Source organism: Lynx canadensis, chromosome C1 (assembly GCF_007474595.2).
Source record: "Lynx canadensis isolate LIC74 chromosome C1, mLynCan4.pri.v2, whole genome shotgun sequence".
In the NCBI taxonomy this organism is placed as follows: Eukaryota; Metazoa; Chordata; class Mammalia; order Carnivora; family Felidae; genus Lynx; species Lynx canadensis.
In genome coordinates, this window is record NC_044310.1 from 31368318 (window position 1) to 31382719 (window position 14402).

The following is a 14402-nucleotide window of genomic DNA, read 5'->3' on the forward strand; positions in this document are numbered from 1 at the left end:
CTCCCTGGCCTCAACCTGCTAGATGCTGGCAGCAGCCTCCAGCGGGCCAACCAAAAATGTCTCCAGATAGTACCAAACGTCCCCTAGGGAGTGAAGATGCTCTCAGAGAACCACTGCCCTAGACACTCTCCTAATTGCTACTCCCAGAAAAAGAACACAGTCTCTTAAGTCAGGAAAAACTGGGTCCTGGTCCTTGCTGCATCCACAAGGGCTCTGTGACTTTGGGCAGGCGGTTTTACCTCCTTTCCAGTCTGTAAACTTAGGATGGTAAACGTGGAGCCCAGCACACAAAGTGGCCGAGAGAGCTGGGAGGGCCAAGGCATTCAGACAGGACCTTGAGTGTTCTGAGGAGCTTGGGAAGGGAAGGAGCACTTCTGATGTCCACCGTTTGCCAGGTTTCTTTCCATTTTGTTTGAGCATTTAGGCTCCAGAGAGGCTGACGTGAGCCATTTCCTGGGCCCTGCCCAAGGAGCTGGAATCTAGAACCACCCCTGGGAAAACAGTGCCTCCTTCTGTTGCAGAGGGGCCCAGGGCCTCTGGCTGGAAAGTTACAGAACCCCACAAACCAGGCTGGAAGCTCCTTCAACCATCACAGCATCAGAGCTGGAAAGGGACCTTTCAAGGCCTCTAGTGCAAGCCTCCAGACCCGTTCCTCCCTAAGTCCCGCTGAGAGCAAGCTCAGTCTTGCTTGCACACTTCTCGTGACAGGGAGGTCACCCCCTTCTCCCAGAACGTCATTGGAGTGATGTGCCAGGCGCAGAGATCCGGGGTTTCAGGCCCTTGGCTAAGTGGCAGGGCCTTCTCCACCTCCCTCTTGCTCTCCCCCTTGGAGGAGTGGGGGACAAAGGAAGGGGTTGCACGGGCCAGGTGGGTGGGGGGTGCTTGCCAGCATGAGGAGAGCCCCAAGGAATGGCTCTGCAGAGGAAAGTTTGGGAGAGCCAACCTCAAACTTTGGTTGGAACCTTTGGGATGCATTGAGGGGATCCTGGGCCAGCAAACAGCATGCTGGATTGTGGGGCTGCCTCGTCCTTCCTTTCTGATATCCTCAGGGCCCCAATCCATGACCTATGTAACCTCTCCCTTCTGGGCAGAGGCCCCTACTCCTAAGGATGGCCCTACATCCTGGCTGCCTTCCCGAAGGTGCCCCTGGTTTCGACGTCTTCCTCACCGCAGCACCTTGGCTCTGTACCCTGGACCCCATGCCCCAGGCATGGGGGACCCTAGCTCCCACCCAGCCCTGAAACCAGAATCTGTCCTCTGCTTAACTCTTGACCCGAAAGCCCCTGACAGTAGGCGACACAGTTTCCTCCCCCAACCCTTGCCCCACCTTAGGCCTCCTCCAAGACTGGCTGGTGCTCTCCTGAGCCAGGGCCCCAGACGTTTGGGGTGGAAGGGCCCCCAACCTGGGAAGGTCCCCACAGCAGGGAGGCAGTGGTGACACCCCAGGGCATGGGATGGGGGACGTTTGCCTAGGTCCTATTCAGACAGTGATAACATGGTCCTTGAAACTCTTGGACACAGAGTTTCTGTACCAGGTACTGGCTAACCTGGGCACGTCCTGGACAACCTGAGGCCTTCCCGCATCTGTCTTCCTCCAAGATCTGGGGGGATGTGGTGGGGAGCTGAGGTGTGGGAAGGGAAGTCTGAGCACACACACAGACATGCACAGGTGCATTCCCGTGCACACAGACACATGTGGGTGTTGTTGAAATGGGGGTTCATTAGGCAGTGGGGGGTGTGGGTCTGGGAGGGAGGACATCAGTCCAGGTGGGCAGAACTCAGGCAGTGGAGACCACAGAACCAGGTTACAGGCCTTCACCGGGAGGCTGGGCACCAGGCACGTCTGGGGCAGATATGAGGGCCCAGTAGCTGGACCCTCTGTAGCCGGCACACCGCGCCCCGTAATAGGGGCACTATTTACGCCGAAATCTGCGTGGTGCGGACCTTTGCACCGCCTGCAAAGCTGCACTAGGTCCTAAAGCCCTGACCTGACCGGTGTGGGATCAGAGAGCTCTAGCAGGAAAGGAAGAAAATGTGGACACGTGTCCACACCCTGGTACCTGGGTACCCACACCGTCACATGTGTGCACACGCACGCACACAGACACACACACGTGCACAAACACACACCCTCGACTCCACGCGGCCTGCCTCTGTGTACAGTGAGGACCCAGAGGCCTTTCTCAGTGTGCATGGCCAGGTGAGCCTCTCCACCCCTCAGCAGCCTGTCTGTGCCCAAAGGGTGGCCATCTCCACCTCCACCCACCCACCTGAGCCAGACCCAGCTCTCCCATCCTCCTGTCTGTCTCTGACTCCTTTCTTGGGTCTCTCACTCCTTCCGTCCTGACATCTGTCTCCTGTGCACCCCTTATCTGTCCGCGCAATGAGGGGTGGGAGATGGGGGTAGGGAGGGGATCGGCTCAGACTGACCCTGCAGCAGCTTCTTGAGCTTCTTGTAGGAGTCAGGGTCCCCCTCACCACACCCTTGTTCCATCCCCAGAGTCTCCACTTGGTGGAGAATCAAAAGCCAGTAGCCACGCCCAAGTCCTAAGTCAGCGGTGTCCCCACGCACACCCGCCCCCAGCTCCAGCTAACTCGGCTCTCTCCCCCACCCAACCTGCCCTGCCAGCAGCCGGATGGCCATCAAGGACCGCATCCGCATGGGCAGCTCCCAGCGACGGACGGGCCCCTCCAAGCAGCACCTGGCGCCTCCACCGATGCCCACCTCCCCGAGCAGCGAGCAGGTGGGTGAGGCTACCAGCCCCACCAAGGTACAGAAGAGCTGGAGCTTCAATGACCGCACCCGCTTCCGGGCCTCCCTGAGACTCAAACCCCGCACCTCTGCTGAGGGTGAGCCCCTGGGGGTCTGGGACCCAGGACCTACCTGCATGGGGGGCAGGGTGGGGACACAGTCCGGGCTAGGGGCAGAAAGACGGTTCTAGTCCCAGCTCTATAGCTGATGGACCATCTTTGGGCTCTGGTCTTCTGGTCTGTGAAATGGGTGTCGTGACACCTGCTTTGCTGGCCTCTGGAATCAGATGAGAATTCAGAGGGTGGCACTTGGTAGTGGTTAAGAGTACAGGCTTTGGAGCCCGGCTGCCTGGGTTTGAATCCTGGCCTTTGCCACTTATTGGAAAGTTACAGAATCCCACAAACCAATCTTGGGGGGGTGGGGTGCTGACCTATGGGAGTCTGGGCATGGCTAGTGCCCAGGGCCTTTTCTTCCCTGCCCAAGAAGCTGCCTGGCCTTCCCCCACTCCTGCCCCCCCCCATGGAACAAGGATAGTATCCCCTCTCCATGCAGCGTACTGGCCTGGGAAGAAGCATTTCTCTTCCCCGGGGAGAGAATGACTTGCTTTCCAGGGCCTTTCCCCCTTGTCTCCGGGGCTAACTGTCCTGGTGGGACCATAGGCCTTCCTCCGGGGTTGTGTGTAATTTGCCTCAGGCCAAACCAGAAGTGCCCTAAAGCAGCTTCCGCTCACCTGGCCACTGGGCAGATTCTTACTCTGACTGGTCGTAGGGTAGATGGGCACGCAGTAAACCAGGGTTTTCCACCCTGGGTAAGGCAGCTAGGGAGGCAGGAGCCTGGTCTGCCTCGTGCCCCCAGGAAGGTTCTGCACCCTTACTGAGCCTCTCTTTATCGGTATCTCTAAGGGTGGCTCGGCAAATGGTGGTCGGGGTTGGGAGTGGCCCCCTTCTGCTGCCACCACTCGGGCCCCCTGACTTTGCAGAGGGCCCCTCGGAGGAAGTGGCAGAGGAGAAGAGCTACCAGTGTGAGCTCACAGTGGACGATGTCATGCCTGCCGTGAAGACGGTCATCCGCTCCGTCAGGTGAGACTGAGGCCCGAGGTGCCCCCCCCGGCCCCCCAATCTGTCTGCCACCCATTGCTGCTCCCCGTCTGGGGCCTGCCCTCATGGCCAGGCCTGGCCTAGCTCCCGGGCACACCAGCTGCTGCCCGCCTGGCACCCTTGGCGGTGCTGGCTGGCGGGGGCCCTGGAGTGTGGGTGGGGTGGGAGGGGCATATGGCTCCCAGCAGGGTTTGCTCATCCCCTTCACGTCTGGACAGCCGGCTGGGTAGGGCGGTAGGCTCGGCTGCCCACCACGGTCCCTCTCCTACCCCCGCGGTGTCCTCTCTGTGTCTCTCTCCTCTCCTCACCCCTTTCTCTCCCCCTAGCTGTGTATCAGCTACCTACTCTCCCTGCGTCTGTCCTGTGTGCTCTTTCCCTCCATCTCTGTGTCTCACTCCATCTTCCTTTTGCTTCTGTGTCTCAAAGTTCCTCTCTCTCTCCTTGGGTGTTTTGACCTCAGCTTGTCAGTCTCCCCCAGGGCTTCCTCTAGAGCAGTGCTTTTTCAAACCACAGGTCCCAACAGTTTGAAATCAACTTAGTGAAATCAACTTAGTGGGTCATGGTCAGCATTTAAAGAAAAAAAGAATAGAAAATAGCAGAGTGCATCCCCTGTAGGAAGGATAAATAATGTTTATGAAACCTACATTGAAGTTGTGTGTGTGTGTGTGTGTGTGTGTGTGTGTATCCTGGTTTCTGATGTAAAATGTATTTCTTATGGTGGGTCTTGGTTAAACGAGTTTGAATGCCCCTGCCCTGCTGACTCTACCGGCTGTCTCCCTGCCTTGACAAGAGTGGGCCAGAGTCCCCCGAGCCCTTTAGCCATGGCTCAGCCATCATCTAGCCCCCAAGCTTCTTGGCGTGGAGTCCTGGCCTAGACTCTGTCTCCGGCGTGCAGCTCTAGCTCCAGAGACCTCCTTCACCCCCAGGCCTTCCAGACTCACCTCCTCTCTTCTCTGGCTGATGCATCCACCCACAGGCTCTTTCCTTTGTGCTCTTTGTAAAATCAGAGTCAGCTGGATCCCCCTCTACTCCCCAGAGAGTCTGAGGCCTCTCCCCACCCCACCCCCTTTTCATACATGCTGTCTCTCCCCCTCCAAGTGAGGCTTCTGGAACACATCGCCTGAGCTGCCACATAGCCTGGGTCAGCTCTCCTTGGCCACCCCACAGAGCAACTCACACCCAGCATACCCCAAACCTGCTCCTCCTCCCGTGTCCCCATTTCAGGCAGGGGCACCACCATCCATCCTGTTGCCTAAGCCATGGGCATCATTCTGCACTCAGACTCAGAAGCCTTGATGTCCCTTTTTGTCCTGAATTGCTCTAAAGCTGCCAGCTCCTGGCTCAAGCCCAGCCCCTAGGTCTAGTCTTCCTGCCCAAGACTCTGCCCCTCCAGGGCATTCTCCGCACAGGCTGGCAGAACCATCATGCTAACATAGAGGAAACCACAGGGCCCCTTCCTCAGCACCCCAATTGCTCATTGCCTGATCTCTGCCAGGGATTCAGGGCTCTTCGGAGTACCTCTTCCTCCTACCCACCAGCCTCCTTTGCAAGGCCAATCTCTTTCCCTGTCTTCTGTGCCACCCTACCTCCCCGGGGGGGGAGGGGGGGGAACTGACCCCTTATCTTCACATTCTGTTCCAGCTACTTTGAATGGAATCTCGCTCATATGCCTCCATGTCTGTCTGTGTCCAGAAAGCCTCCCTTCATCCTCCTCTTGCCTTGGGGATGGAAAGTATCACTCTCAAGACTTGTCCTCTGACCTCCCCAGCTGAGGTCCCCCTTCTCCTGGTCCCAGACTATGAGAGGTCTCTCCATTCCTTGACACAGCCCTTGTCTCCCCATAATTGTGTGTCCTGTCTCCCACCCCAGAGCAGGGCTCCTGAGACCTGGGGTTGGATCTGATGCCCCTTGGGTACCCAGGGTCCAGCACAGTGGCACTAACAAGCATGTGTGGAGTGAAAGCAAAAATGTCTTCCCCTAAGTGGTCTTGATCATCAGTGTTCACAGATAACTGCCCTGTGTCCAAGCTAGCAGAGAGAAACCAGGCCCAGTCCCTGACCTCCCAGGCAGATACAGGCACATTAAAAACCAACCAACCAACCAACCAACCAACCAACCAACCAACCAACCTATGAGGGCTGAGGGTGGAACGTGGTGGGTAGGGAAGGAGGCTGGGAGCCTGACCCAGCAGAAGCTGTTTGCGGTGACCCAAGCAGAAGATGCCCTCATGGTAGGCAAATGGTTAGCAAAGGGATGGAAAGGGGGCTGGGAAGGAATCCCCTCCCGCTGAGACCCCCCTCTCCCGACAGGATCCTGAAATTCCTGGTGGCCAAAAGGAAATTCAAGGAGACGCTGCGACCCTATGACGTGAAGGACGTCATCGAGCAGTACTCGGCCGGGCACCTGGACATGCTGGGCCGGATCAAGAGCCTGCAGGCTCGGTGGGTGCTCCGGCAGTGAGGCCGTGGCCCCAGCCCCCCACCCAAGGACTGCTCTTGGGAGCCCCTCCGCTCGCGCCCGAACAGAGCCCCGAGCGCCCCCTAGGGACCGCGGAGGGAGCTGGAGTTTTTGGCCTGGGCAAGGCCTCTGGCTTGCAGCTCGCCACCGAGGCTCCACCCTGCACCTGTTCCAAGCCTGAAGAAGGACCCAGGCGCAGGTCCTCTGTGCGAACCCTACTGACCGGCACTCCTCGGGGGACGTCTTTAGATGACTGTTTCCTGGTCCTAAAAGAATAGGATGAAAATAATCAGTGATCTCCCATCTCCCAAGGGGATAGGCAGATTGTCCTCAGTGGGACCCACCTCTGGCCTCTGGGACCCTCTGGCACCTCTTCTCTCCACCTAGCATATAGGAAGAATTCTTGCACCAGGACCCCAATCACCTACACCTTTCCCTTCTCCTCTTGTGGCCTGAATTATCACTGCCCATTCATTCACTTGTTTCCTTAAATAATCGTTGGGCTTTTGTTACTTGCCAGATAGTGAGGCTCTGGTGGAAAGCAAAATTCCCAGCCCCCGTGGAGCTTTGATTTTAGTGGAAGGAGAGCAGATGATAAAATAAGTGAAACTAGACAATGTCAGATGATGATAAAGGCTCAGGAGAAAACTAAGGGTTAGGGTGTTGGGGATTGTGATTTTAAATAGGCAAGAAGCTGACATTTGAAAAAAAAAAAAAAACGGAGGTGGGGCAACCAGCCCTGTGGCTGTTTAAATAAAGAGTTTTCAGAGGTAATAGCAAGAGCAAAGACTTGGGCAGGTGTCTGGGGTATTGTTTCAGGAACAGGAAGGAGCCCAGTGTGTCTGTTCTCTAGCCTGAGAGAAGTAGGCAAGATTAGAAGGCGAATGGCATTTGGACTGTTTAAAGCCCTGTAGGCCACTGCAAACACGCTTGCATTCATCCGGGGGGAGATGTAAGCCTCGGAGAGCTCTGAGCAAAGGACTGACAAGATCTGAGTTACATTTTAAAAGGAGCACCCTAAGTGCTGTGCTGAGAAGGACCTACAAGGGAGCTAGGGTGGAAGCAGGGCAATCAGTAAGGAGGCTACTTCAGATGTCCAGATGTCCAGAGATGATGGGGACTTGGACCAGGGTGGCAGCAGTGGAGGTGGGGAGAAATATGCCGACTCCAGATATATTTTGAAGGTAGAGCTGACAGGGTTTTCTGATGGGGTGTAGGAGAAAAAAAGAGTCAAGGCCTGAAGCCAAGGGTTTTGGCTTGAGCAACGGGGAAAAGTTGCTGTTTGTCGACATGGAGAAGGCAATGACTGTAGCACGTCTCGCTCGGGAGAGTTGGGGAGTGTTGGGTTATGATGCCCATCGGACATCTAAGTGGAGTATTGCTCTGCAGCCAGACAGAGGAGTGTGGACTTCCAGGGAGAGGTGTGGGCTGGAGATACAGCTTTGGTACCAACAATGTACAGAGGAATTGCAAATCTGGAACTGAAGACGTCGCTTCGAGTGAATAAAGAGGTCCCAGGAGTGAGCCTTGGGGCCTACAATGTTTTGTGGCGGGAAAGGAGGAGGAACCAGCAAAGTGAGAAGGAGAAGTCGGTGAGGAAGGAGAACCGGGAGAAGGTGGTGGTTTCCACCCCAAAAGAAGTGGAGGAGGAAGGGTGATCAGATGTGTCCGAATGCTGCTAAAAGGTCAAGTTTAATGAGGCCTCAGAACTGATCATGGAATTTAGCAACATGGAGGTCATTTGGATTTTGACAACAGCAGTTTTGGTGAGATGGTGGGAATGAAAGCGTGACCGGAGTAGGTATAAGAGAGAAAGGGAGGAGAGCAGTTGGAGAAGCGGACAGAGATAACATTTTCAAGAATTATGCTTGTTTTTTTTTTTTTTAAGTTTTTTCAACGTTTTTTATTTATTTTGGGGACAGAGAGAGACAGAGCATGAACGGGGGAGGGGCAGAGAGAGAGGGAGACACAGAATCGGAAACAGGCTCCAGGCTCCGAGCCATCAGCCCAGAGCCTGACGCGGGGCTCGAACTCACACCGTGAGATGGTGACCTGGCTGAGGTCGGACGTTTAACCGACTGCGCCACCCAGGCGCCCCTCAAGAGTTATGCTTGTAAAGGAGAGCAGAAAAATCAGGTGGGACCAGCTCCAGGCTTGTCCACCTTATAACCCACATCCCTGCTTGTGTCTCTCCCTCTTTTACCTGTCCTCCCACCAGGCAGTGGATTTACTTGTCATGTTCGTGTGTGGTGCCTTTGCTCGGCTAGTCTGAAAACACTCAAAGCAGGGGCCCAGGGCCCTCCATCCAGCTGTCTCCATTTGTCAGGGGCAAAATGGTCCCTTCTCCCCATTGCGGGCTGTGTCTCCCCGTTCAGCAGGCAATCTAAAGTTCTCGAGTGAGGGACGGGGGCGGGGGGCGGGGGGCGTGTGACTATGTGCTTCGACGCCCAGAAGGTTACCTTCTTCCACAGGGTGGACCAGATTGTGGGCCGGGGGCCGGGGGACCGGAAGGCCCGAGAGAAGGGAGACAAGGGGCCCTGTGACACGGAGGCAGTGGATGAGATCAGTATGATGGGACGCGTGGTCAAGGTGGAGAAGCAGGTGAGTATGGGATGGAGTTTCGCTCGTATGGCGGAGCTGGTCGTTGACCAAGAAGCTCCGGAAGGCCGCGAGGTCCAGCACAAGGGGAGGGTGCACTTCTCAGCCGCAATCCTGAACACCCTCCGGGGAGGCCCCAAGCAGGCAGGGCAGACGCGTCCCGGGCCCCAAGATCCCCGCCCCACAGAGAAGCCGCGCCTCCTAGGAAGTCCGCCCACTCCTACCTGACGACCCCGATAAACCCACCCTCTCCTGCCAAGCCGCGCCTTCAAGTCGCTAACGTCTCAGATAAACCCGTCTAAATTTCACCTGTTTCCATGTAACCCCGCCTCAGTTGTCTGTCTCTAGCTCCCGGACTATTCCAACCAATCACAACTAAGTTTCCCTCCGGGAATGCCTCGCCTCCCCACCCCCTCGCTTCCCTCCTTCGTCCCGCCCGCCGGCCAAGCTCCGCCTTTCCTGTCTCACCTCCCGCGGGAGGAGCCGCGTCTCCCAGAAGCGCCCCTCCCCGGCCAAGCCCCGCGTCCTGGCCCCGCGCTCCGCCCCCAACCCCGCCCCCGCCCCAAGCCCCGCCTCCAACCGCGCCCCGCCCCCAGGTGCAGTCCATCGAGCACAAACTGGACCTGCTGTTGGGCTTCTACTCGCGCTGCCTGCGCTCTGGCACCTCGGCCAGCCTAGGCACCGTGCAAGTGCCGCTCTTCGACCCCGACATCACCTCCGACTACCATAGCCCTGTGGACCACGAGGACATCTCCGTCTCCGCACAGACGCTCAGCATCTCCCGCTCGGTCAGCACCAACATGGACTGAGGGGCTTCTCAGGGGCGGGGCAGCACACGGCCAGCCCTGGGCCTGGGGCTCGGACCCGCCCTCTGAGGCCTCCGGACTCCTCTCTTACTTGAACTTGCTCCCTTGTGGGGAGAGAGGCCACACGCAGTATTGAGCTGCTTGAGTGGGCGAGATACCCGCCGTGGGGGTGCCAGCGACCCACCCCACCTCAGGAGCGTGAGATGCCAGGCCGCACCGAGGGCAGCCGCCGCAGCTGCCCCGCGGCCTCCTCCGCACCCCCGCCCCCTCCCCCAGTGCCCTGCCCGTTCCATCAAGGCCCGACACAGACCGCCTGGCAGGGGCACTGTCCCGGGAGTGAGAGTGGGGCGCTGGGGTCCTGGGCCCTGACCCAGCTTCCAGCTATGCAAGGTGAGGTCTCTGGCCCGCCCTACGGACAGAGCAGGGAAACCCTCCCGCCAAGTCCCCGCCCCACTTGGGGGTGGGCCCAAGGTGCCCATAGGTACCGACTAACAAAGGACCCTGCCACGAGGCAGTTGGGCACCATATATGCAAACTATGTTAAATATGCAACTTTGGGGACCCCCATGGGGTCCCTCTGCCCCTCCCTCCTTGGGAGATGGGCCTCCAGCAGTAGCTGGTCTCAGGCTGCTTGGCCATGACCCTCATCCCTGTTCTTTGGCTTATCACCCCCTCCTCACCCCGCATGGGGCCTGTTTGTTTCTCCCTTTCCTCCCCAAGGGCAGTGCTTGGGCCTTTCTTCCATTTTGCAGGGACCCTCTCCCAGAGGCTCCTTCTTCCTGCTGGATGTCCACTTCCCTCCTTGGCCCTCCAGACACCTTTGACAGCTCAAGTTTCTGTATTTGCCCCCACATCTCTCATGGACAGTGCTCCCATGGTCACACACAGTTTCCCCAGACATGCAGAGAGTCTCTCACACTCACAGTGATGCACACAACCACACACGCTTGGAGACACAAGCACACCGCCCCTCAACCTCTCTTGGGCCTCTGCCACTGATGCCACTGGGCAGGCCTTGCAGGGTGATGTCCACCAAGAGGGAGCCTGCCACTCCATCTGGGTAGGGGAGGGAGCTCTGAAGTGGCCCCAGGACTCTCCAGGCCTCACCCCAGAGTTTAACCAGCTCCCCTTTCTCAAGATCTACTTCTCACCGGTCCAGGAGCCCTATCTGCTGCTTCTGCTGCTCCCAAGGGCCCTCCTTGGTGTCCATACAGCACAACTCAGGCCTCGACCTCGGGGGCCTGGACAGCACTAGAAAGACCCCAGGCCCTTCCCCAGCGTGGGTACCAGGCCTGCTTCCACCTAGGCTTGTCCCCTTCCTAGTCTCTCTCGCTCTCTGGGACAATAATGATGCATTTAGCAAGTATTTGTCAGGCACCAGCTGCGTACCTGGCACTCACACACACTGTTTCCCCTCGTTCCACACCCCGCTCTCCACTTCAGTTGGCAGCCCCCCCATACTGGCATAAGTACCCCCCCCATCCACTCCAGGCCCCCAGCACCTCTTTGGTACTCCCTATCCTCCTGTCCCTCTTTTGTGAAGCCAATGCAGGTAGCAGGAGGGTGATGGGTAGTGGACCAATGGTGACCCTCTGTGGGGTGCCAGGGAACAGGGGCTCAGGCCCAGCTGCCTGCATCTCACGACTGGGGACCTGCATGCACCAGCGCCAGGGCTGGGGCTGGGTCTTCTCAGCCCCATGGTGCCCAGCCTCTGCCCCAACATACCCTCTGCATGTGACCATCATGTCCTGGGTGGAGCCTGTCCTGGCTCACCTCACCTGCACTGTCCCCAGACAGCTACCCTCCATCCCCTCAGAGACAGAGCTGTGGAGAGGGGCAGGAGAGCGGGATTACCCTCTGACCAAAGGAGACTTGGGATGAAGCCTTCTCTCCTTCCACGATCAAGGTTCCCCCACCAACCCAGTTCTCGGATATGCAAGTACCTCACTTTGTTAACTTATTAACTTATTGGTTTCATTAAAATTTTCAGTAGGAGGTGGTTGCTTTTGGCTGTTCAGTGGCTGTGGGGTGGGGCACCTCGTCTGGGGGTGGGGATGAAGAAATTTGAAATAGTCAGCACCCTTTTGCTTGTAAACAACAAAAATCTAACCCGTTATACCTTAAGAAAAAAAAAAAAAGAAAATGAAACTTATTGGCCCAGATAACTAAACTGTCCAAAGGACAGAATGGTTGTAGGCACAGCTAGATCTAGGCGCTTTAACGTGTCAGGGATCTGTCTTCTGTCTCAGCCTCCCTCCCAGGCAGGCTGACCTCTCATGATGACCCCTGGCACTTACAAATTTACTTTCTCTTGGCTTAGGGCCCCAGTGAAAAGTGAGTACCAGCTTCCTAATCGTTTGTGTCAGTCAGGGTCCAATTAGGAAAACAGAAACTACACTTTTTTTTTTTAATGTTTATTTATTTTGAGAGAGACAGAGCCAGATCACAAGCAGGGGGAGGGACAGAGAGAGAGCTGTCAGCACAGAGCCCGATGCGAGGCTCAAACTCACAAACCTCTAGATCGTGACCGGAGCCAAAGTTGGATGCTCATCCGACTGAGCCACCCAGGCGCCCCTACGCTAGGTTGTAACAATGAGAATTTTCAATAGGGAACAGATTACATTGATATAGGTGGGCTTGAAAGAACAGAAAGAATACTAAGGTAACTGAGAGGAAATTCCTGCAGGAAGCAGCTACCTCTCCTAAGGCTGCAGGAATGGAGGGGAGAGGTTGGGGTTCGCAGAACCCACAGGCTTGACTGGGGGAGTTCTGTCTTGCTAGGGCTCAGAAATCTGAAGGGAGGGTGTTGTCTGGCTAGTGCCAGCACCTTTTAGGGGATACAGTGAAGCTTTCCTGGGAGTGCGGAAAAACAGCTAAGGGCTGGCACTGTTAGGCTATCGCTGTTAAGGTTATTAAGCAAAGGAAGAAAGAAGTCTCCACTCCTCCTGCCTTCCAATCTTTCCCTAATGCCTCTTATTGTCAAGGCCAGCTCACAAAGGTACTGTGGTTTGCAGAGTCCCAGCCTCAGGATCACAGAGCTGAGTGTAGAAGTCTGTGTTTGGAACTCTAAGACAATAGCTTCGTAACTGGCACAATCCACCCTTTTGGGCACTTGGTCCCCATACACATCAATCCACACGTACTTGAACATCCATATATAACAACAGTAGCTTCCACCTAATAAGATGAAACTACCTTGCAAATGAGGATAATAACCCTCTCCCCCCAAATAGGAAAAGCACAAAGTCCCACCGTCCGATAGATGTCTCCATCTCCAGGAGTTAGTCATTGAATCCGTATTTGGATGATGTTAATTACTCCTCTAATTAAGTCACAAGCCCACCTACAACTAAACAGTGAACTGTAAAGTTAGCAACCACTTACAGTCTTTATATAAAATAATAGGGGAGAAGAAGGAGGGAGGAAAAAATTAAGTACTTAATATACAATGCCCACACCAGACACAGAAGAAGATATGCATGCCTGTGAGGGACCTCCTTTGGGTAACTTGTCACAGTGCCATAGTTGATAGATATTTGTTTGTTAATTGAGTAAATGTGTGTGTGTGTGTGTGTGTGTGTGTGTGTGTGTATATATAGTTAATTGAGTAAATGTATATATATATAGTTAATTGAGTAAATGTATATATATATACATTTACTCAATTAACAAATAAATTCTGTTTTATATATATATACACATATATACATACATATATATATATATATTTATGGCTAATTGGGTAAATATGTGTGTGAGTGTGTATATATTTGCAATTCTCTTATATGTAATTGCCCTTAGCCAGGACATCAGCTAGTTGGGGTTCTTTGTGTGGTGGAGTGACCCAAATAATCATTCCCAAATGGTCTGGATCTTCCATGGGCCTGCGCAGTTTGGGGTGCCAAAGCTCTTTGCTAACTTTTACTATTGTCCGTGGAAGTACCAAGAGGGGCCCTGAAGGATCCCTGGGTTCTAGACGTAGTTCTCGTTCTTATTGGGTAGCAATATCCCAATTTCCCTTTGGTGACGAGGACCGGTTAGGCAGGCAGCACAGTAACTCTTTCTTTGTCTGCTGGTGTAGTGGCATGAGAAATCCAAAATGACCGGTTAGAAGTTTCCAAATCCAATGCAATGAAGACGGTTTCTTCCCTTCCTTTGAGAACTAAGACCTCCAGACTGGTGGAGCCCAACACTGCAGGGACAAGAAGCAAAAGTTTTGTGAGTGGGTGCAGTAGGCTGAAGGATCGCCACCCAAAGATAACAGATCCTAATCTCTGGAATCTGTAAACGTTACCTTGTAAGGAAAAGGGATCTTTGCAGATGTGATTAAGTTAATGATCTTGCCTCGGGGGAGATAATCCTGGATTATCCGGTGGGCCCTGAATCCAATTGTAAATGTCCTTTTAAGAGAGAAAGGCAGAGGGAAATCTTACACACACAGGAAAGGAGGAGGCAATTAGAGACAGAAGCAGAGACTGGAGTAGTGCGGCCAGAGCAAAGGTATGCCTACAGCAGCCAGAAGTGGGAAAAGTCCAGGAACGATTCTCTCCTAGAGTTCTAGAGGGAGGACAGCTCTGCTCGACACTTTGGTTTGGGCCCTGTGAGGCTGATGGTGAATTTTTGGCCTCCAGAACTGTGAGAGAATAAATTCTGTTGTTTCAAGTCGCCCAATTTGTAGTGACTTGTTACGGC

At 55.1% G+C, this 14402-nt stretch overlaps 1 protein-coding gene across 1 annotated transcript in view; it reads left to right on the plus strand.

Moving 5' to 3' along the window:
- Positions 1–9914, plus strand: part of KCNQ4 (potassium voltage-gated channel subfamily Q member 4) — a 51751-nt gene extending 41837 nt beyond the window's left edge. Inside the window, exons 10-14 of the mRNA XM_030327251.1 lie at positions 2630–2850; positions 3732–3831; positions 6159–6290; positions 8778–8907; positions 9501–9914. Coding sequence (XP_030183111.1) covers positions 2630–2850; positions 3732–3831; positions 6159–6290; positions 8778–8907; positions 9501–9713 — 796 coding nt within the window. The 3' untranslated portion in view covers positions 9714–9914. The remainder of the gene's footprint in view (positions 1–2629; positions 2851–3731; positions 3832–6158; positions 6291–8777; positions 8908–9500) is intronic.
- The last annotated feature ends 4488 nt before the right edge of the window (positions 9915–14402 follow it).